Source organism: Rhinopithecus roxellana, chromosome 7 (genome assembly GCF_007565055.1).
Source record: "Rhinopithecus roxellana isolate Shanxi Qingling chromosome 7, ASM756505v1, whole genome shotgun sequence".
In the NCBI taxonomy this organism is placed as follows: Eukaryota; Metazoa; Chordata; class Mammalia; order Primates; family Cercopithecidae; genus Rhinopithecus; species Rhinopithecus roxellana.
In genome coordinates this window covers 53,600,972-53,624,520 of record NC_044555.1, presented here as the reverse complement: position 1 = coordinate 53,624,520, position 23,549 = coordinate 53,600,972, and the positions used below count along the sequence as shown (strand labels likewise).

Genomic DNA, 23,549 nt, shown 5'->3' with positions numbered 1-23,549 from the left:
CTGTCTGTTGATTATAATTAGGTGTTTCATGAGTGTGGGGCAGTGAATGAGGGGGCTTAGGAGGTTATATAAAGCTTTGGGTCCTATGTGTAGGGAATTATGTATGTCTTTTAGAATGGTGTGGAGTTGAGTTTCAGGAATAACTAATTTATTATTGAGATAAATTCAATTGTCTGCGGCTAGTTTGGCTGTTGAATCTTGTAATAGTTTGGTCTTTTCCTCTTGGGTATAAGTAGGGGTATATTGAGGAGAGAGAAAACAAATAGAGGGAGGCGTGGGAGTGGAGAATCCGGCTGCCGACTTGGCAGTGGTGTCAGCAAAGTTATTGCCAGCTGCCACCGAGTTAGATGGAGTCTGATGACCTTTACAGTGTATGATGGCTGCTCTGGAAGGCGCTGATAAAGCGTCTAGCAGTTTGAGTATCTGTTTTTTGTTGACTATAGGGGTACCACTGGTGGTTAGGAACCCTCTCTCTTTCCAGATGACAGAGTAGGTGTGTGCAATCAAGAAGGCATACTTGGAGTCTGTGTGTATGTTTACCGTTTTTCCTCTGGATAGGAGGAGAGCCCTAATTAGTGCGATAAGTTCTGCCTGCTGTGATGTTGTTCCTTGTGGTAAAGGCTTAGCTTCTAGGACAGCAGAAGATGTAACTACCGCATATCCTGCCTGTCTGTTTCCTAGAGAATTTATAAAAGAACTGCCACCTACAAATAGGGTTAACTGTGAGCCTTCCAATGGCAGGTCATGTAAATGTAAGTGACTAGGTGGTTGGGCCTCTAAAAGTTCTGGACAGGAGTGTTCAGTACTAGGTTGCTTGAGAGGGTCAGGAAGTAGGGTTGCTGGATTCAGAGAGGAACAGACTCCTAGGGCAATGGTGGAGTCTTCTATGAATAAGAGGTGAAAGAGTTGGAGTCTGGACGGGGTTAGATGGCTAATACTTCTGTGGGCAATAAGATCTTGAAGGTGGTGAGTAGAGAAGACTGTTAGGTTACCACCCCTAATGAGTTTCTTTGCTTCTTGGGTTAGACAGGCTGCTGCTGCCAGGGCCCGAAGACAGGGCTGCCACCCTTGTATGGTGGGGTCTAATTGTTTAGATAGATATGCCACGGGGTGGTAGGTGGCGCCTATAGATTGGGCTAAAAGACCCACTGCAACTTTTTGTCTTTCATCTGTGAAAAGCTGGAAGGGGCATTGGAAGTCTGGGAGTGAGAGAGTAGGATGTGAGAGAAGGCAGTTTTTCAGGTGAGTGAAATGTTTATAGATTAACTTTGGGTTAGACAAAGGTCCTTGGGGAGTCTCCTTGACAGCTGCATATAGAGGCTTAGCCAAGATTCCAAAATTAGGAATCCAGTGTCTGAAAAATCCTACTAGGCCTAGGAAGGATTAAATTTCCTTAGCATCTTGAGGAGGAGAAAGATTTTGTATTAGAGTTAAGCAGTCTGTAGTAAGTGAGCGCGTCGTAGGAGTGATCTCAATACCTAAATATATGACACATTGTTGTGTGAGTTGAGCTTTGTGTTTGGATATTCGGTAACCTTTGGATCCTAGATGATTAAGGAGGATCGCAGTGTCTAAAAGAGAGTCCTGTCCCGTGGGACTACAGAGTAAAAGGTCATCTACATATTGGAGAATTTTACTATTGGTAAGAGGACAGGAGGCTAAGTCTTTTGCTAGGGCCTGCCCAAAGAAATGGGGGCTGTCTCGGAACCCTTGGGGAAGCACTGTCCATGTCAGTTGGGTGGAGGTATGGGTGTCTGGGTCTTCCCATGTAAAAGCAAAAAGAAACTGACAATCTGGGTGCAGGGGAATAGTGAAAAATGCATCTTTCAGATCCAGTACAGTAAAGTGTGTTGTATTAGGTGGAATGAGAGAAAGAAGGGTATAGGGGTTGGGAACTACCGGATGGGTGGGACAAACAGCTTCGTTGATAAGACGAAGATCCTGCACTAACCGAAAAGTTCCATCTGCCTTCTTTACAGGTAGGATTGGGGTGTTACAGGGAGAATGAATGGGGATGAGGATGTGCTGGCTGAGTAACCTAGTAATGATTGGTTTTAGTCCTCATAAGTGCTGTGGAGAGAGAGAGAACTGTGGGTGGGTTGGAAACTGAGATGGTTTCTTAAGTTTTATAAGTATTGGTGGATGATGGTCCGCCATGACAGGAGTGGAGGTGTCCCACACTTGGGGGTCGATAGGAATGGGGAAATCGGGGAAAGGGTTAGTAGGATTGTTGGAGTCATTTGAGTTAGTCAATACTAGAAGCAGATGGCGGGTAGGGTGGGGGGCGCTAGTAGGGATGGAGATACAGGCTTTCAGTTGACTTAAAACATCTCGGCCCAGTAGGGGAGTGGGGCATGAGGGGATAATGAGGAACGAGTGTGCAAAATAGTTGTTGGCCAGGCAGCAATTAAGGGGTGGGGTTTTTCGAGGGCTGGATGGGGAGCCATTGACTCCTACAACAGAAATATTGGAGGGAAGGCTAGGCCCTTCGAAAGACGGCAAAACAGAGTAGGTAGCCCCGCTGTCGATTAAAAAATTAATTGTCCTACCCGCTACCAGGAGAGTTACCTGTGGCTCGGCGGGGGTGATGGGGGTCCCCGAGTCCCGGCACCTTCAGTCGTCATCCAGATGTAAGAGCTGGAAGGAGCTCCCAGGGTCCTGAGAAGGGACATCACGTTGAGGCGCCATGCCCGTTTTCAGGGTGGGGCAGTCAGACTTCCAGTGCCCTTCTTCATGGCATGCTGGACAAGGAGTTGTTGGCAGACGAGGGTTAGGACACTTTTTAGCCCAGTGTCCAGCTACTCCGCACTTGTAGCACGGCCGCACTGGCTCAGACGGTTGGGGACTCTGGGGACATCTATTAGCCCAATGCCCTGGGTTACTGCATTTATAGCAAGCCCCTTTTATTGTCTTTGAGCCTCCGGGGATTTTGCTCTCCAGTTTTGGGTTACGGCTAGGCTGCAAAGCAGCAACTAAGGCTTGAGTCTGGAGCTGTACCTTCTGCCTTAGGCGGGCCTGTCGTTGGGCCTCAGCCGTTTCCTCCCTTGAATTATAGACCTTGAAGGCCGACTTGACTAGGTCTTGAATAGGAGTTTGAGGTCCATCCTCTGCCTTTTGGAGTTTTTTCCGAATATCCGAGGCCGATTGTGAAATAAAATATGATGCTAGAATAGTGGCCCCGGCTGGGGAAGCTGGGTCTAACCGAGTGTATTGAATTAAAGCCTCAGTTAGCCTGTTTAAAAATGTGGCCGGGTTCTCATCTGGACCTTGAATAATTTCTTTTAGTTTATTAAAATTTACTACCTTATTTGAGGCCGCCTGCATACCAGCCAGAAGACATTGAGTCATCATATCTTGTCTTCGGCGGCCTGGCTGGCCTACTTGATAGTTCCAGTCTGGGTCTATAGAGGGGACTGCTTGTTCCCCTAGTGGGAACACAGGGTCTGTTAAGTGTAATTGGTTGGCATGCTGCCTGGCGGCCACTAGTATGCACTCTTGCTCCTCAGGGTTTAGAGTAGAGGTAAGAATAACCTGGAGATCATGCCACGTTAAATCGTAGGCCTGGCAAAGGTATCTAAATTCTTTGGTATAAATTGTAGGGTTGGCAGAAAAATCTCCTAGGCGTCTTTCAATCTTTGAAAGATCTGCTAATGAAAAGGGAACATGAACTCTAACTACGCCCTCTGCTCCGGCCACCTCACACAAGGGTGCTAAGACCGCAGGGGGGTTGGATAGGGTGGGAGTAGGAGCGGGGGCAGTTAGGCAATCTTTAGAGTGGGTATGGGCAGAGATAGGTGAACTAAGATGACCAGGCGGAAGTGCCGAGGGGTTGGAGGGAAGTGTAGCCTCAACAATGGTGGGAGGGGCTGAGGAGGGAGGCGGAACAACCGCCAGAGCGGGAGGGGGAGGTGGAGCCGAAAGAGGAGGTGGGGCCGAAGCGGGAGGGGGAGGTGGGGTATACGGCGGGAGTGGAAGGGAGGGAGGGGAAGTAAGGTCTTCGGGCAACTCAGACAGGAAAGATGACTCCTCTTTCTCGGACTTTGTTAGGCCTGCGTCCTTAGCCAACATGACTTGAGCCAAGGAACACTGGCCACACAGGTCCAGACGAGAACGCAAGGCCCAAAATCCTTGTATATAATTAATTTCGGACCACTTGCCTAAGCGTTGACAAAAACTACTGAGGTCGGTTAAAATGTTACGGTCTAGAGTGCCTGCAGGCGGCCATTGAGACTGATTGTCTAAATTATATTGTGGCCACACCACAGTGGAGAGGAACACCTGTCGCTTTTGCCTGAGATCTTGTTCTAATTGCAAAGTTTTGAGGTTTTTTAGAAGACACCCTAAAGGGGAGTCTCCAGGCATTTTGGATTGGGGGTTTCCCATTGCCTTCCTCTCGCCAATAGGTGGAAACGGAAACCGAACTCTACCTGGCTACAAAGCGTCCTTTGGAGCCACCAGAGACCGGTGAGAGGCTCCTGGAGCCGGAATGGAGATTACCTCCAGGCGGACGTCTCCGTCCTGGACGGGTCTCCCATGGAACAGAATGGAGATTACCTCCAGGCGGACGTCTCCATCCTGGACGGGTCTCCCACGGAACGGAATGGAGTTCCTTTGGGCAGACGTCTCTGCCTTTGGGAACTTCCCTGGGTCACCTGGTGACTGGAAAAAAAAAGCCTTGGGCCTGCCGCAGGACTTCTGGCCAAGGGATATGAGAGGGAGGCAGAAGGTACTCACCCCTAGGAGACTTGGAGGTGGGGAAAGCGATGTCCAGGTCCTGGTCCGTCTGGGGCGTGGAAGGAGGAGGCTCCTCGGACCTTGGGGGGCCCTGAGGAGGGGTCTCCTCCCGGGTTTCGGCACCAGCTGATTGGCTTTAATGCGACCCCCAGAGCAAATGCCAGAGAAAAGGCAAGTAGGCAAGGCAAAAAAAACTTTATTTACAAGCCAATGTGAGGGAGGGGTGAGGTTCACCGGCCTCTGGCGATGGAGGCCGACGAAGTCGCTCCGGTGTTCTCGGGCTAGGTTCCTAGGTCCGCACAGGAGCAGGGGCCAAGGAAGTTCGCTCCAGCGTTCTCGGACGAGGTTCCTGGGTCCCGCGCAGGAGGAGGGGCCGAGGAAGTTCGCTCCGGCGTTCTCGGACGAGGTTCCTGGGTCCCGCGCAGGAGGAGGGGCTGAGGAAGTTCGCTCTGCGTGCCCGCCAGGAGCGGCTTTTATGTCCTGGGCCTGGGAGTGGGCGGGCAGTGGGCGGGACATAGGCGGGTCGGGGGCGGGTCGATAGGCGTGGCTAGGCAGGTTCCGGTTTCTCTCCGTCGGAGGTCGGGTTGCGCCTGCGCAGTCGACCCGTGTCTTTCCCGGGTGTGGGAAAGTTGACAGTGAAGAACCCGGAACTGCGCCATCTTGCCTCCGTTTGTCCAAACATTAATCTCTTAAGATCGTGTCTTCCAGGTTTTTTTGCTGTAAACCTGTATCATTTTGTGAGTGATACACTGAAACTATGGAAAATCTAATTTCTCATTCTACTTTCACCAACTTTATTCTTTTTTCCTCCAATTTTCTAGCTTTATTGGGGATATAATTGACAAAATTTGTATATATTTATGATATATAACATGATATTTTAATATATTATACATCATGAAAAGATCACCACAATCAAGCCAATTTATATATTCATCAACTCACCCAGATTTTTTTGTGGAGAAATATTTAAGAACTACTTTCTTAGCAATTTTCAAGTATGCAATACATTATTATAATATTAACTATAGTCACTGTGCTATACAGTACAGCCCCAGAACTTATTCATACTACGGCCTAAATGAAACTTTGTACCCTCTCCCCCTTTATTTGACGTGATAGTGTATTGCTCTGTCACCAGACTAGAGTGCAGTGGCATGATCCTGGCTCACTGCAGCCTCAACCTCCTGGGCTAAAATGATCCTCCCACCTCAGCCTCCTGAGTAGCTGGGACTACAGGTGCGTGCCACCAAGGCTGGCTAGTTGTTTTACTTTTTTGGAGCGATGGGGGTCTCACTATGTTGCACAGGCTGATCTTGAACTCCTGGGCTCAGGCAGTCCACTTGCCCCAGCCTCCCAAAGTACTGGGATTGTAGATGGGAGCCACTGTGCTTGGACACTTTGTTCCCTTTGACCAGTGTCTCCTCATCCATTCCCCAAACCCATGGCAACCACCTTTATACTCTCTACTTCTATGAACTCAGCTTTTTCAGAATCCACATATAAGTGAGATCGTGCAGTCAGTATTTGTCTTTCTGTGGCTGGCTTATTTCACTTAGCTTAATGTCCTCCAGGTTCATCTGTGTTATCACAAATGGCAGGATTTCCTTCTTTTTTATGGCTGAATAGTATTCTGTTGTATATAAATAGCACATTTTCTTTACCCATTCATCCCTTGTTGGACTCAGGTTGATTCCATAGCTTGGCTATTGTAAATAATGCTGAAGTGAACAAGGGATTGCAGATATCTCTTAAAGATACTTATTTTATTTCCTTTGGGTATGTATCCAGAAGTGGGATTGCTGGATCATATGGTAGTTACATTTTTAATTTTTCAAGCAACCTCTATACTGTTTTCTATAGTGGGTGTACTAATTTACATTCCCACCAGCAGTGTACAAAGGTTTCCTTTTCTCCATGCCCTTGCTAACACTTACCTTTTGTCTTTTTGATAATAGACATTCTAACAGATGTGAGGTAACATCTCATGGTGATTTTAATTTGCATTTCCCTGATGGTTAGTGATGTTGAGCATTTTTTCATATACCTGTTGCTGATTTGTATGTCTTCTTTAGAGAAATATCTATTCAGGTCTTTTGCCCATTTTTTCATTGGGTTGTTTACTTGCTATTGAAGTGTTTGAGTTCTTTGTATATTTTGGAGATTAACTCTTTATCAGATGTATGATTTGTGGATATTTTCTCCTATTCTGTAGGTTGTCTCTTCACTCCTTTGATTGTTTCCTTTGTTGTGCAGAAGCATTTTAGTTTGATGCAATCCCATTTGCCTATTTTTGCTTTTGTCACCTGTGGGAGTCATATCCAAAAAAAAATCCTTGACCAGAGGTCTATCTCTCTCTTTCCCTCTAATAATTGCTTTATATATTTGAGTGCTCCAGTGTTGGGTGCATGTGTATGTAAAACTGTTATTTCCTCTTGCTGAATTTTCCAATTTATCCTTATATAGTGACCTTTTTTTCTCTCTCTTTAAATTTTTTGTCTTGAAATCTATTTTGTCTAATATAAGTATAGATACTCCTGCTCTTTTGTGGTTTCCATTGTCATGGAATATCTTTTCGATCCCTTTATTTTCAGTCTATGCGTATCTTCATGGGGAAGTGTGTTTCTTGTAGGCAAGAGATCATTGGGTCTTGTTTTTTTTTTTAATCCGTTCAACCACTTTTGATTGGAGAGTTTAATCTATTTACATTCACTGTTATTACTGATAAGTAATGACTTACTCCTGCACTTTGTTATTTGCTTTCTGATTGTTTTTGGTTTTCTAGTTTTTATTCTATTCTACTTCTTTCTTTCCTGTCTTCCTTTTAGTGAAGGTGATTTTCACTGGTGGTATGATTTAATTTCTTGCTTTTTATTTTTTGTGTATTCATTGTTTTTCAGTTTCAGGTTACCATGAGGCTTGCAAATGCTATCTTATAACCCATTATTTTAAATTGATGACAGTGTAACACTGATTGTATTAACAAAGAGACACACACACACACATACACAAACTAATAAAAACTCTACACTTTAACTTTGTTCTTCTAATTTTTAACTTTTTTTTTGTTTTTCTTTCTTTTTTTTTTTTTTTTTGAGACGGAGTCTCACTCTGTCGCCCAGGGTGCAGTGCGGTGACGTGATCTCGCCTCACCGCAAGCTCTACCTCCCGGGTGTATGCCCTTCTCCTGCCTCAGCCTCCCGAGTAACTGGGACTACAGGCGCCCACCAAGACGTCTGGCTAATTTTTTGTTTTTTAATAGAGACGGGGTTTTACCGTGTTAGCCAGGATGGTCTCGATTTCCTGACCTCGTGATCCACCCGTCTCGACCTCCCAAAGTGCTGGGATTACAGGCATGAGCCACCGCGCCCGGCCTTTTTGTTTGTTTGTTTTTCTTTATGTCTTATGGTACTGTCTATGCTTTGAAAAGTTGTAGTTATTTCTGTTTGGTTCATCATTCATTCTTTCTACTTAAGTCAAGAGAAGTTCACACCCCACAATTTCAGTGTGATACCATTCTGTCTTTTTCTGTGTGCTTACTATTTTTAGAATGTTGCTCTGTCACCCAGGCTCTGGAGTGCAGTGGCGTGATCTCGGCTCACTGCAACATCTGCCTCCCAGGTTTAAGCAATTCTTCTGTCTCAGCCTCCCAAGTAGCTGGGACTACAGGCACACGCCACCAGACCCGGCTAATTTTTGTATTTTTAGTAGAGACGGGGTTTCACCATATTGGTCAGGCTGGTCTCGAACTCCTGACCTCACGCAATCCACCTGCCTCCACCTCCCAAAGTGCTGGGATTGCAGGCATGAGCCACTGTGTCCAGCCATGTGCTTACTATTACCGGTGAGTTTTGTACCTTCAGGTGTCTTCTTCTTGCTCATTAACATCCTTTTCTTTCAGATTGATCAACTCCCTTTAGCATTTCTTGCAGAACAGGTCTGGTGTTGATGAAATCCCTCAGCTTTTGTTTGTCTGGGGAAGACTTTATTTCTCCCTCATGTTTGAAAGATACTTTCTGCTGGATATACTATCCTAGGGTAAACTTTTTTTTTCTCCTTCAGCACTTTAAATATGTCATGCCTCTCTTTCCTGGCCTGTAAAGTTTCCGCTGATAAGTTGGCTGCCAGATGTATTGAAGTTCCATTGTATGTGATTTTTTTTCTTTTCTTTTACTGTTTTTGGAATTCTTTCTTTATCCTTGACCTTTGGGAGTTTGATTATTAAATGCCTTGAGGTGTTCTTCTTTGGGTTAAATCTGCTTGGTGTTCTATAACCTTCTTATACTTGAATGTTGATATCTTTCTCCAGGTTTGGGGTATTCTTTGATATTATCTCTTTGAATAAACTTCTTACCCATAGCTCTTTCCCTACCTCCTCTTTAAGGCCAATGGATCTTAGATTTACCCTTTTGAGGCTATTTTCTAGATCATGTAGATATGCTTCATGCTTTTTTATTCTTTTTTCTTTTGTCTCCTCTGATTGTATATTTTCAAATAGCCTGTCTTGAAGCTCACTAGTTTTCTTCTGCTTGATCAATTCTGCTGCTAAGAGACTGATGCATTCTTAAGCATGTCAATTGCATTTTCAACTCCAGCATTTCTGCTTGATTCTTTTAAATTATTTCAGTCTCTTTGTTAAATTTATCTGATAGAATTCCAAATTCTTTCTTTGTGTTATCTCGAATTTCTTTGAGTTTCCTCAAAATAGCTATTTTGAATTTTCTGTCCGAAAAGTCACATATCTCTGTTTCTCCAGAATTGGTCCCTGGTGCCATATTTAATTCATTTGGTAAAGTCATGTTTTCCTGGATGGTATTGATGCTTGTAGATATTCTTCGGTGTCTGGGCATTAAAGAGTTAGGTATTTATTGTAGTCTTCTCGATCTAGGCTTGCTCATGCCAGTCCTTGGGAAGGCCTTCCAGTTATTCAAAGAGACTTGGACCCCAAGTCTAATAATGCTGTGTTTCTTGTAGACCCATAAAGGGTACTTGCCTTGATGACTTTGGACAACATCTGACAGAATTCTCTGGTTTACCAGGCAGAAGCTCTTGTTCTTTACCCTTACTTTCTCTGAAACATATGGAGTCACTGTCTCTGTGTTGAGCTGGGGGTGTGGTGATGCAAGCACCCTGGGGGTGTGGTGATGCAAGCACTGGGCCTGTGCTGTGTCAGACTTGAAGCCAGCACAGCACTGGACCTTGCCCAAGGAAGGCCCTTCCCTTTAGGATGGTGAGTTCCCCCACAACCCGGGTGTGTCCAAAGATGCTCTCTAGGAGCCAGCAATTGGAGTCAGGAACTTTAGCAATTTACCTGATGTTTTATTCTACTGCAGTTAAGCTGGCACTCAAATCACAATACAAAGCCCTTCCCACTCTTCCCTCCCTTTCCACAGGCAGAGGAGCCTCTCCCTGTGGCTGTCACCATCAGTGGTCCATGGGGTGTTCTGCTAGGCTACCACTGATGTTCATATAAAGCCCAAGGTCTCTTCCATCAGCTTGTGGTGAATGCTGCCAGGCCTGGGACTCACCCTTCAGGGCAGTGGGCTCTCCTGTGGCCCAGGATGAGAAATGCTGTCCAAGAGGCTACACCTGGATTTGGGGAACCCAAGAGCCAAGCTGGTACCTAGAGTGCAGTACAAAGTCCTCTTTACTTTTCCTCTGCTTTTCTCAAACAAAAGGAGTCTTTCACTGGCGCCACCACAGCTGGGAATGTGCTGGGTGTCCCCTGAAGCCAGTACTTCTCAGAGCCCAAGGCCCATGGTGTACTCCCTGGGTCATTAATGGTTATTCCAGGGTTATACCAAGGGTTCTTTAGTCAGCAGGTGATTAATCCTGCCAGAACTGGATCCTTTCCTTCAAGGCAGTGGGTTCCCTTTTGGCCCAGGACGTGTCTAGAAATGTGGTTTGAGAGGTAGGTCCTGGAATGGGGGCCTCACTACTCTGCCCAGTGCCCTGTTCTACTGTGGCTGAGCTGGTATCCAAGATGCTAGACAAAGTCCTCTTTACTCTTCCCTCTCCTCTCCTTAGGCAGAAGGAAGGAGTCACTTTCATTGCTACGAGCTTTACTGCCTGGGGTTGGGGAAGGGATGGTGCAAGCCCTCCCTTTGCTATGCCAGCTGGTCCCTAGGTCACGTGGCAAATTCACTGGCTCTAAGCCCAGCCTTCCACTAAGAGTTGCCTAGGAATTGCAGTACTTGTGCCCTAGACTGCCATTCAAGTTTATGTAGGACCCCAGAGCACTTCAACCCACAGTGGCGAGGCTTGCCAAAAAAACTCAAGTTCCCACCACTGGAATGAGGGTAATTCTCCTGTGGCTAAGGCTGGTCCAAATGCTCCCTCTGTGCATAGGCGCTGGCTGAACCCAGCATGACTTTTTTCTCCACTGTGACTGTGCAGCACTGAGTTCAATGTAAAGTTTCCCAGCCGCTGTGCTCTTCCTCTGCAAAGTGCACAGATTCTCTCTATGCACTGCATAGCTGCTGCTAGGGGATGGGGGAGGGGTGGCCTTGGCGATTCAAGACTGTTTCTCCTGCCCTCTTCAATGCGTCTTTCTACAATATGTAGTTAAAACCAAGTACTGTGAGTGTTCACCTGATTTTGGTTCTTGTGATGGTGCTTTTCTGTGTGCAGACAGTTGTTAAAATTTGGTGTTCCAGTGGAGGGGACAAACAATGCAGGCTTTTATTCCATGATCTTGCCCCGCCCTTATTTTAACATTTTTTTTTTGACATGGAGTTTTGCTCTTGTTGCCCAGGCTGGAGTGCAGTGTCACAGTCTTGGCTCACTGCAACCTTCACCTCCCGGGTTCAAACGATCCTCCTGCCTCAGCCTCCCAAGTAACTGGGATTACAGGCATGAGCCACCATGCCCGCCTGATTTTTGTATTTTTAGTAGAGACTGGGGGTGGTTTCATTATGTTGGCCAGGCTGCTCTCGAACTCCTGACCTCAGGTGAACCACCCACCTTGGCCTCCCAAAGCGCTGGAATTACAGGCATGAGCTTCTGCGCCCGATCAGCATCTCTTATAAGGTGATTATTTATTTATTTATTTATTTTATTTGAGACTGAGTCTCGCTCTTTCATACCCAGGCTGGAGTGCAGTGGCACGATCTCAGCTTACTGCAACCCGTTTCCCGGTTCAAGTGCTTTTCCTGCCTCAGCCTCCTGAGTAGCTGGGATTACAAGTGTACACCACCACACCCAGCTAATTATTGTATTTTTAGTAGAGACAGGGTTTCGCCATGATGGCCAGGCTGGTCTCAGAATTGACCTCAAGTGATCTGCCCGCCTCCGCCTCCCAAAGTGCTGGAATTACAAGCGTGAGCCAACGCACCCTACCCCTATACATTTTCTGTATTACATTTTTGGCTTCTGGGTCTTGTCTAAATTCTGGGGGAATGTTGATATTTTTATTATAGCAGGTAATCAATCTCGTAGATTCAGGTAAATTTTAAACTCATTTTTTTGTGGGTTATGGTTCCAATGTTGTTTCAATTTTGCAATGCGCTTCAGGTTTGTTTTGCATACGCAACACTCATTGGTCAGTCCTGGTACTTGGCAGAGGTTTATCTGTTAGCTCAGTTATCAAAGTTTTTGTTATGTAAATTAGGTTGAGATTCCTGGTTGTTGAGGTTGTAGGATGAGCCTTGAACTTAATCAACTTTATTTTGTTGCTTTTCTGAGCTCCTCTCTCTCTCTCTCTATGATCTTCTTGGTAATTTCTGGTTCTCTGAGCTATCCTTTTCAGTCCTCTAACCAGTAACTATCCATAATCTGCAGTTGCACTGTGAATGGGGCCAAGCAATAGGAAGACACAGGCAGAGGAAAAAAAGCAGTGGGAGTTTGCCCCATCCTGTGGGAACTACTGCTGCACTGAATGGAGAGTAAGGTTTTCTTCTCTCAAAGTTTTGAGTATTATGGTTTCCCCTAGCTACCACTGCTGTTGCCACCATGGGATTGCCTAGGGCCTGAGCACAAGAGAGTGGAAGAAAGATGAAACAAAAACCAAAACTGAATATTTGCACTTCCTCTGAGCAACTCAAACCAGAAGTAGAGAAGCACCCTCAGTCTGTACCACAGCATTCGCTTCTGAGTTTCTGGCTGCATTAAGTTTAGGCTAGGGCATATTACAGGAAAAGAATGGTAAACTTACCACCAGTTTGGTGTTAATTTGAATTCTGGTGTTCTTCCTTTAAGGCTGTGGTATGGTTTCAATGTTCGATGCCACCCCCCCCCCCCCAACCAAATCTCATGTTGAAATTTCATCCCTATTGTTGGAGGTGGGGCTTAGTGGGAGGTGTTTGTATCATGAAGGCAGATCTCTCATGAATAGCTTGGTGCAGTCCCCATGGTAATGAGTGAGTTCCCTCTATTAGTTCCTGCTAGAGCTGGTTATTTAAAAGAGCCTGCCATCTCCCTCTGCTCTCTCTCTTGCTTCCGCCCTCTAGCCATGTGATTTTTGCGCAGACCAGCTTCTCTTTGCCTTCCACCATGAGTGGAAGCAGCCTGAAGCCCTCATCAGAAGCGGATACTGGCACCACCTTGTACAACCTGCAAAAGCGTTAATCAAATGAACTTCGTTTTAAAATAAATTACCCAAGGAGTGACAGAAAATGTGAAAAAAATTACTCTTCCTCGGGTATTCCTTTATAGTGACACAAACTGACTAAGGCCGATGTGTGTGTGTGTGTGTGTTTCCTTTTTCCTCTTTCCTTTTTTGAGACAGGGTCTCACTCTGTCACCCAGGCTGGAGTGCAGTGATGTGATCTCACCCACTCTGCCACCCAGGCTGAGTCACCCAGGCTGGAGTGCAGTGGCATGATCTTGGCTCACTGCAACTACCTCCACCCAGGTTCAAGCGATTCTCCTGCCTCAGCTTCCCGAGTAAGCTGGCATTACAGGCATGCCCCACCATGCCCGACTAATTTTTGTATTTTAAGCTCACTGCAGCCTCGATTTCCCGGGCTCAAGAAGTCTTCCCACCTCAGCCTTCTGGGACTACAGGCACGTGTGTGCTTTCTTGATCAAGCCATGAAATTAGCTATTTATCTCAGGAGTCCTTATTTATTTTAGTAGAAAATCTTATTTAGAAGCCGAGATCTGGGCATTACGCATTCTCATTGCTTTTGGGATGTCACTGCTCTCTCAGACCCTCACAGTGGAAAAAACATGTGTGTGTGTGTGTGTGTGTGTGTGTGTATAATATACACTTATATACTTCCATTACATTTATCTATATTATTATTTATCTATCTATCTTCTATCATCCCTAATATACTGAAAACCATGATACCGTCTGTTTCAATCCAACAACAAAATATTCATCCTAATTTTGTCCCTTTTCATATTTCTAATTCTCTTCTCCAGTAACAAAAAACTTGGCTTCAGTTATCCTTAATGTATTTATGTATTTAATCAGTACCCCTGTATGTTACCAATCTTCCATGTTCTCTGCCACTCTGTTCACTGTGAGGACGCCCTCTTCTCCATGCTCGTGCTCTGACTATTCATTTTGGGTTTCTCTCCCTGGGTGCTTACCCTCTTCCTTCTACTCTGACTCCCTTTACCTTACCATTATTTCATGTCTATGTTCTCTCACCCTATTTGGGCTCTGAATCTACATACTCATCTCCTGGGTGGAAGAATAATACTTTCTTTGTTTGTTTGTTTGAGACAGAGTGTCACTCGTCTGTCACCCAGGCTGGAGTGCAGTGGCATGATCTCGGCTCACTGCAACTACCACCTCCCAGGTTCAAGCGATTCTCCTGCCTCAGCCTCCCGAGTAGCTGGGATTACAGACATGTATCACCGTACCTGGCTAATTTTTTTATTTTCAATAGGGCTGGGGATTTTACCATGTTGGCCAAGCTGGTCTCAAATTCCTGACCTCAGGTGATCTGCCCGCCTCAGCCTCCCAAAATGCTGGGATTACAGGCATGAGAATACTTTCTTATACTAGACTGATCACATAGAATCTTATCGGGGAGACCACTCAGTCCTCAGAATCTCTGTCCCCCTGGAAAATTATAGAACTATAAAAATAAATTTTTAAAATACCTGTTATTCAAGTGGCCACTGCTATAGGAAGAGAAAGTACATAAAGAATGGATGCCTGTCATGGAGTAATGGGTGATGACATCAGTATGCCTCTAATCCTATTGGAGACTATTATTCTAAGCGAAGTAACTCAGGAATGGAAACCCAAACATCATATGTTCTCACTTATAAGTGGGAGCTAAGCTATGAGGATACAAAGGCATAAGAATGGCATAGTGGACTTTGGGGACTCAGGGGGAAAGGGTGGGAAGGAGATGTGGGATAGAAGACTACAAATTGGGTGCAGTTTATACTGCTCGGGTGATGGGTGCACCAAAATCTCACGGATCACCACCAAAGAACTTAACTCATGTAACCAAACACCGCCTGTTCTCCAATAACCTATGGAAATAAAAAGTAAAAAAAAAAAATGAAATTTTAAAAAGATGTCTTTAATCCTTTTAAGATGATTTTGTGAAGTCCTTAAAAATCAAAACCAAAAAAACATACTCTTAAGCAAGTCAAACTTAATTAACTTCTATTTTAAAGTAAATATATGCCACACAGCACTTGTAGAAGTTTGACAGAGGTGTGAAATCAAGCAATGAAATGGGTAGCAATGCAGTAGTCTCCCCTTATCTGTGGGGGACGTGTTCCAAGATGTACAGTGGATACCTGAAACTGCGCATGGTACCAAATCCTATATATACTATGTTTTTTCCTATATATACACACCTATGATAAATTTTAATTTATAAATTAGACACTGTAAGAAATGAATACTACTAATAAAGTAGAATAATTATAGCAATATCCTATAATAAAAGTTATGTGAATGTGATCTCTCTCTCTTTTAAAATACCTTATTTTATTATACTCACCCTTCTTTCCTTGGGTAACTGAAGCCATGGCAGGAGGGAAAACCATGGATGGGATGAACTACTGTAATGATTTAGTGTTCAGCTTCTGTAAGTTTATAGTAATAAATTTATTAACTGGAATAACTGGGATACAGTAATGTTTTATTTAATGGAACTTCCTGATTTAGTGAGAGTTAGAAAATTCTTTTATTTTGAGCATTTATTTAAAAAGATGTTTGCATATACTTACTTTTATAAGTGGAACATAGGATTTCTTTCTTTGATATTTGAGACTCATGTAATTAATTACTCAAGATAATGTTCATGATCTGTGTACAGCCTTGTAGGAGGAGCTACTCATTAGTATGTCTAGTTGTGAGACATTTCACTGCTTTGAAAATCAGTATTCTCATCTGTAAAGTGAGAGTGTATAACAACATGGTCTCAAAGATCACTTCAGTATGAAAATTCCTAGTCCTCAATTTAGGGAATCCCTGAGCCATAGTGCAGAGGGTATGTGTGCCTATGTATGTATTTTTTATAATAAAAATCGCTGGTAGCAGCTTGTTTACTTAATTCTTTACCTCCTTCTCCTGTTAATCAGAATTTTATTTTGAGTAGTTTGTATGCTTTGGCTTGCTTTTTTATCTTTTATTTGTATCTCTAGTTTCTTCTAGAATTTATCTTCTGTATAGAGTTTTACTTCATTATGAAACTTTTATTTATGCAAAGTAAATGGCCAATTGATGTCTGAAACTCTTTGAAGTAATTCATTCAGGATTCAGCTAGATTTCATTGCTGCTCTGTGGGGCACAAAGCTTCTAAATGAGGTCTAGGCTGCTTACTCTTTATTACAATTCTTTTATTCTCTTTTGCCTATATAAATTTACCATTTTATAGCCAAATATTTGAAAGATAATGTGTAAATATTCTGTACATTTATCTCTGTAGTAACATTCAATCTCTTGGCACATAAATGAATTACTGCTCTTGACGTAAAACTCAGTTTTCTGCCTGTTATGGGCTAGTAGGCATATAATTGCTTTCTGTAGACCTTTCTGCCCACTGCTTTACGTAGCTGGGAGTGCCTAATCATTTAAGGTTATCTAGTTTCATTCCAAACTCAAAATCATTTGAGCCTTAAAAATGACTCATTGGAATATTTGTAACGACACGTTCTGTAAATTTTAAGTGAGTCGTATACTTTTAAACTAAATATCCACAGTATATGGAAAGTTTGGCCAGGTTTGTTCATGTTTTTGAGGCTCTTTATGTAGCCATTAGAACATTTATGATTCATTCTAACAAATATCAATGTTCATTTTTAGCTCAGGTTGTCACTGTTATTTTCTAAAGTATAGGGTTTACTTTTTTAAAAAAATATACTTTAAGTTCTGGGATACATGTGCAGAATGTGCAGGTTTGTTACATAGGTATACACGTGCCGTGGTCGGTTTGCTGCACCCATCAACCCGTCATCTACATTAGGTAGTTCTCCTAATGCTATCCCTGCCCTTGCTCCCCACCCCCCGACAGGCCCCAGTGTGTGATTTTCCCCTTCCCGTATCCATGTGTTCTCATTGTTCAGCTCCCACTTATGAGTGAGAACATGTGGTGTTTGGTTTTCTGTTCCTGTGTTAGTTTGCTGAGAATGATGGTTTCCAGCTTCATCCTTGTCCCTGCAAAGGACATGAACTCATCCTTTTTTATGGCTGCATAGTATTCCATGAAGTATATGTGCCACATTTTCTTTATCCAGTCTATCATTGATGGGCATTTGGGTTGGTTCCAAGTCTTTGCTGTTGTGAACAGTGTTGAAATAAGCATATGTGTGCATGTGTCTTTATGGTAGAATGATTTATAATCTTTTGGCTGTATACCCAGTAATGGGATTGCTGGGTCAAATGGTATTTCTGGTTCTAGATCTTTGAGGAATCACCACACTGTCTTCCACAATGGTTGAACTAATTTACACTCCCACCAACAATGTAAAAGCATTCCTATTTCTCCACATCCTCTCCAGCATCTGTTGTTTCCTGACTTTTTAATGATCACCATTTTAACTGGTGTGAGATGGTATCTCATTGTGGTTTTGATTTGCATTTCTCTAATGACCACTGATGACGAGCTTTTTTTCACGTTTGTTGGTCACATAAATGTCTTCTTTTGAGAAGTGTCTGTTCATATTACTTTTTAATGCCTACTTGTTACATGTAATTCTTTTTTTTCAGCGTGTATCTATACATAGTTTAAAGAGCAAAATAACTTTACAGGTCTTGTTACAAAATCACCAGTCCCTATGAAAAATTAGCCAGGCTTGGTGGCGGGTGCCTGTAATTTTGGCTGTTCCGGTGGCTGAGGCACGAGAATGGGTTGAACCTGGGAGGCAGAGGTTGCAGTGAGCCAGGAACGCACCATTGCACTCCAGCCTGGGCGACAGAGCGAGACTCTATCTCAAAAAACAAAACAAAACTAACCCTGAAAAACCAAGATCACCAGTACCCATCCCGACTTTCGGGTTTATTTTTATCTCACTTAACAGCTACTTTTAGTTATTTTAGTTGGCTCTTTTTGTATTTACCTCCATGTATCTTCATAGTGTTCTTATACTGTGTGTTGCTTGATACTTTAGAAGGTGAATTTAGTTCCTTTTCTTTTTCCCTCTACCCCCGACACATATGCTCACTTCCTGTCACTCCATCAACTCTATAGTTTACCATAACTTTGATTAGATTAATATTTAGTGTTTACATTCCAGCGTTTATGTGAATAGCATCATAGTTGAATCATATAAAGTACCATGATTGCTTTTCTTTTCTTGCACAAAAGTTTGTTTTTCCCTGGAGTTAATTGTATTGGTTTTCTTTATTACTTAGTATTTCATGTACTTGGTATTATTTCTTCCCTAATTATGTAAACTTCTTTTCAATATGTTAGAATGTATTAGTTATTTTATCAGTTTCACTTGCTTAAAGAAATAACTGTCATAGTTTCTAATCTTCTCTCATCTGTACAGATTGTTGTGAAAGCATCCTGTTCAGTTATCGTTTTGAGATTTTCCTCCTCCATTGACTCGGGAATTCCTTTCAACTCCCTCATAGATTGTAACCCTGTTTCTTGAATTCTGTGTCTTTCTTTTTCTGATTTTACTCCCTAAATTTTGTGGGGCATATCTTCCAGTAGCTTCTTGAGAAAGGTTCCATGGGATGAAAACAGTTTGAAGAGTTTGCATGTCTAAACATATTTTTATTGTACCATCATAATTTATGCTTTTACTGGATATAAAATTTGGACTTGGAAATAATTTTTGCTGAGTATTTTGAAAACATCAGCTAGATTCTCATCTAGCTTCTGATGTGACTATTGAGAAATGTGTTGTAAATTTATTTTATTTTACTTCTTTTAAATATAAAATTTTTACTTTTGTGGGTGTATGATAGATGTATATATTTATGGGGTACATTAAGATGTTTTGGTATAAGCATGCAATTGATAATAATCACATCATGGAAAATGGAGTATCCATCCCTTCAGGCATTTATCCTTTGTGTTACAAACAATCCAACTGAACTATGTTAGTTATTTTTAAAAGTATATTATTTATATATAATAATAATAATTATTATTATTATTTTGAGATGGAATCTGTCTCTGTTGCCCAGGCTGGAGTGCAGTGGCGCAATCTCAGCTCACTGCAACCTCCGCCTCCCAGGTTCAAGTGATTCTCCTGCCTCAGCCTCCCAAGTAGCTGGGATTACAGGTGCCCGCCACCACGCCCAACTAATTTTTCTATTTTTAGTATAGAAGGGTTTCACCATGTTGGCCAGGCTGGTCTCAAACTCCTGACCTCAAGTGATCCACCCACCTTGGCCTCCCAAAGTGCTGGGATTTTAGGCTTGAGCCACAGCGCCCAGCTTAAAATTTACAATTAAATTATTATTGACCATAGTTGCTCTGTAGTGCTATCAAGCAGTTGGTCTTATTCTTTCTTTCTTTTTCTTTTCTTTTCTTTTCTTTTTTTTTTTTTTAGGGACGGAGTCTCACTCTGGTCCAGGCTGGAGTGCAGTGGCATGATCTCGACTTACTGCAACCTCTGCCTCCTGAGTTCAAGAGATTCTCCTGCCTCAGCCTCCTGAGTAGCCCGGATTATAGGCACCTGCCACCATGCCCAGCTAATTTTTGTATTTTTAGTAGAGACGGGGTTTCTCCATGTTGGCCAGGCTGATCTTGAACTCCTGGCCTCAAGTGATCCACCTGTCTTGGTCTCTCAAAGTGCTGGGATTACAGGTGTGAGCCACCGTGCCTGGCCTATTCTTTATTTTAGATTCAAGTATATAGTAGGTCTGATGTGCTCAGACATGCATATTGAACTTCTGCTATCTGAATGTACTGTAATTCAAAGGGAAACTTTTTTGAAGCAAGACAGGTCTTTACAGATTACTTATTAATAACTTGCTTCAGATCTTGGAATCTTAGTTGAGGATCTACCTCTGTAGTCTTGGGTAAAACTTAGAAAGGACTTTTTATATGAGTATAATCAAATTCTCTAGATAGGTGGTTTCTATAAATAATGAGGGGATATTTGGATAAATTATTAGCATTAAAATTTCTCCTATGCCATTTCCCAGTATTTTGAGAGATGAAAATTATGTAAAACATGGCATTAATGCAGGGACTGAGATGCTGATTCCCAAGGCAACACTCATATACTTGTTCCTACTTTCATTTCAATGGTAATTTATGTAAAGAAAATGATTGTTGTTGCTAAAGAGTGTCCATGAAACTATTTCTAAATAAGTCTTTTGACTAGATAGTGCTTTGGACACATTTCAGAACTTCAGAATTTTTAAAGTTGTCTCAATTTTGAAAAAAAAAATCATTCATTTCCCAACCTCACTCCTCGTCAATAGTGATTTTTTGTCTTTGAATATACTCCCTGCTCTAGTGCCTTTAACTGGATCTGGCAACCAAAAGCAGGGTTTTAGCCTGCCCTTTGGCTGGGCAAATGATTGGGTTTCTCGTTTCCTGTTACAAAGCATCTTTTAACTTCTATTAGTAATTTATTATAATACTTTTTCATACATAACTAATTCCCCAACCTGAATAGTTTTGCAGTTCTTCTTTATACAAATTGAGAGGTTTTGATAAGGAAGCTTATTTTGATGTATAGGACATATTAAGTATGTTTTTGTTTATTTTTTGAGATGGAGATTTGCTCTGTCTCTTAGGCTGGAGTGCAGTGGCACCGTCATGGCTCACTGCCACCTCGGCCTCCCGAAGTGTGTTGAGATTTAAGGAAATCATGAATCTCATGGATTTTTTTTTTTTTTGTATTGCAGACTTCAAGTCTTCATCATCTCTGTTACAACTTTGGAGTAGGAACCCAGAAGAATAATAAATACGAAGAAAGTTCTTTCTGGCTTAGGTAACATAAACAAAAAACTGAATGTAAATTCAGGAATATTATCATAGATGTCAGTTAGTATTTATTGTAGAGTACTTTGGCAGTTTAAACCTTCTCTGACTTCAGAAGCCAACATGCTATATTTATTTACTCTTTTAACATGTATTGTTTATTATTTTTACACATTGCCAGTTCATACAAAAATGTGTTCTTCCTTCCTCCCTCCCCCCTTCCTTCCTTCCTTCCTTCCTTCCTTCCTTCCTTCCTTCCTTCCTTCCTTCCTTCCTTCCTTCCTTCCTCTCTCTCTCTCTCTCTCTCTCTCTCTCTCTCTCTCTCTCTTTCTTTCTTTCTTTCTTTCTTTCTTCTTTCTTTCTCTCTCTCTTTCTCTCTTTCTTTCTTTCCTTTTTTCCTTTCTTTTTTTCTTCCTTTTTTTTTCAGGGTCTCTCTCTGTCACCTAGGCTGGAGTGCAGTGGCATGATCTCTGCTCACTGCAACCTCTGCCTTCTGGGCTCAAGCGATCCTCTGACCTCAGCCTTCCAAGTAGCTGGGACTGCAGGCATGTGCCACCATGCCTGGCTAATTTTTTGTATCTTTGGTAGAGAAGGAGTTTTGCCATGTTGCCCAGGCTGGTCTCAAACTCCTGAGCTCTGGCTATCCACCTGCCTCAGTCTCTCAATGTGCTGGGATTACAGGCATAAGCCACCACACCTGACCAGTGTTCTCTTCTTAATATAAGTGCTTACTCCTCTCTCTCCATTCCTCCTTTATTTCTCTGTCAGGAGTACAGAAAATTTTGTTGTTGTTGCTTTGATACTTATTGTTGTCTGGTAACACCAGAGTATAAGGTGGAGGTGTGATTGGGAATAGTATTGGCTAAAATCGTTAGTCTTAGATGAATTTTGGCATTTTAATATCAGTCAAGTAAGTATATATTTAACACTGTATGCTGAGTACTATACTAAGATTTGGAGTGTTGTGCTTAATCTGGAAATATCAAGAAAATTATACAAAAATATAGGAACTCTGCAAGAACCCTGTCTTTCACTGAAAACCTAGGCCCAGCACAGATTCTGACACACAGTAGATACTCAATAATTGTTAGTTAAATGAATATATATGAAAAATGTATTTTTGTGGAGATGTCACATAAGGTGCAGTGCTTTGAATATCAGGAGATTATGGAGTAGGCTGGGCACGGTGGCTCACGCCTGTAATCCCAGCACTTTGGGAGGCCGAGGTGGGCAGATCACTTGAGGTCAGAAGTTCAAGACCAGCCTGGACAACATGGCGAAACCTCGTCTCTACTAAAAATACAAAAATTAGGCAGGTGTGGTGGCACAGGCCTGTAATCCCAGCTACTCGGGAGGCTGAGGCAGGAGAATTGCTTGAATCCGGGAGACGCAGGTTGCAGTGAGCCAAGATCGCACCACTGCACTCCAGCCTGAGCGACAGAGAGACTCCGTCTCAAGAAAAAAAAAATAGATCATGGAGTAAAATATATCAAATCAATTCACTAAATGTTTACCCTTTCTGAGTGCGGGATTAGTTCTAGTTATTTGGAGATACTCCTATGATTATTTTAACTATAGTCTAACTTTTGTGAATATGATGTTTGTCATTTAACAAAATAAATACAAATCTGGGCACTGAGATTTTAATACTCACAGGCATATCTATCACTAGCAAAATGTTGATGCAAATAACTTATGTAAGAGACTTTTTAGAGCCCAAAGATTGATCAAACTCTGTATAAAGAACTCTTCCTAATAGAACAGGCTGGAGTTCTATTCCAGGATTTGACAGTATTTGGGAGTAGAATGCTCACAAAGTTTATGACATCAATGTATCAAAAGACCAGTATGCCAAGAAGGCAGGAATAGGGAGGTCCAAAAAAAAAAAAAAAAAAAAAAAAGGATGCTGGTGCCCTGGATGGCTTCTGGAAGCTTAAGACTAGAGGTGAGCTTGGAGTTTATGCCAAGAATGAGGGTGAGTTAGGAGTCATAAAAATAAATGTTCTCCAGGAACAGTAGGCTGAGGCCTGACATGGTTATTTGCACATACGCCATTGGTTGTTGACTTCTTATCTGTTATCATTTTCTAAAGAATCTCATGGAAAGAAAATATGATGATGAGATATCCATATTATAAGCTAGAATATCTTAATGGCTATATTTGTAGGAATACAATCTGACCCACAGTGATATTTTCATAAAAATCGTAAATAAATAACAAATTTATATAGCACCAGTATGAGTCTTTTGTGTTCACATCACTAGAATAATATTTAAGAAAAGAAGAAAAATTTTAATTTTAGCCCTAGTAATTACATATGATTTTAATCTTTCTGCTTCATTTTTTCTTCCACATCTTTTGGGAATATAAAAATAACCTGGTGAAATATTCACAAATGTCTTAAAAGGAATTATATTTTAATGTTTAAAAAGAGGCAAAAATAATTCTCAATATTATTAACTGTAGGAATTGTAGCACAGTGAATAGTTTTTCTAGTAGTAGAC

At 42.3% G+C, this 23,549-nt stretch overlaps 1 protein-coding gene across 1 annotated transcript in view; it reads left to right on the top strand.

Annotated features, from left to right (window-relative positions):
* TEX11 (testis expressed 11) overlaps positions 1-23,549 on the top strand; it is a 323,051-nt gene that overhangs the window by 43,262 nt on the left and 256,240 nt on the right. Inside the window, exon 7 of the mRNA XM_030933980.1 lies at positions 20,969-21,054. Coding sequence (XP_030789840.1) covers positions 20,969-21,054 — 86 coding nt within the window. The remainder of the gene's footprint in view (positions 1-20,968; positions 21,055-23,549) is intronic.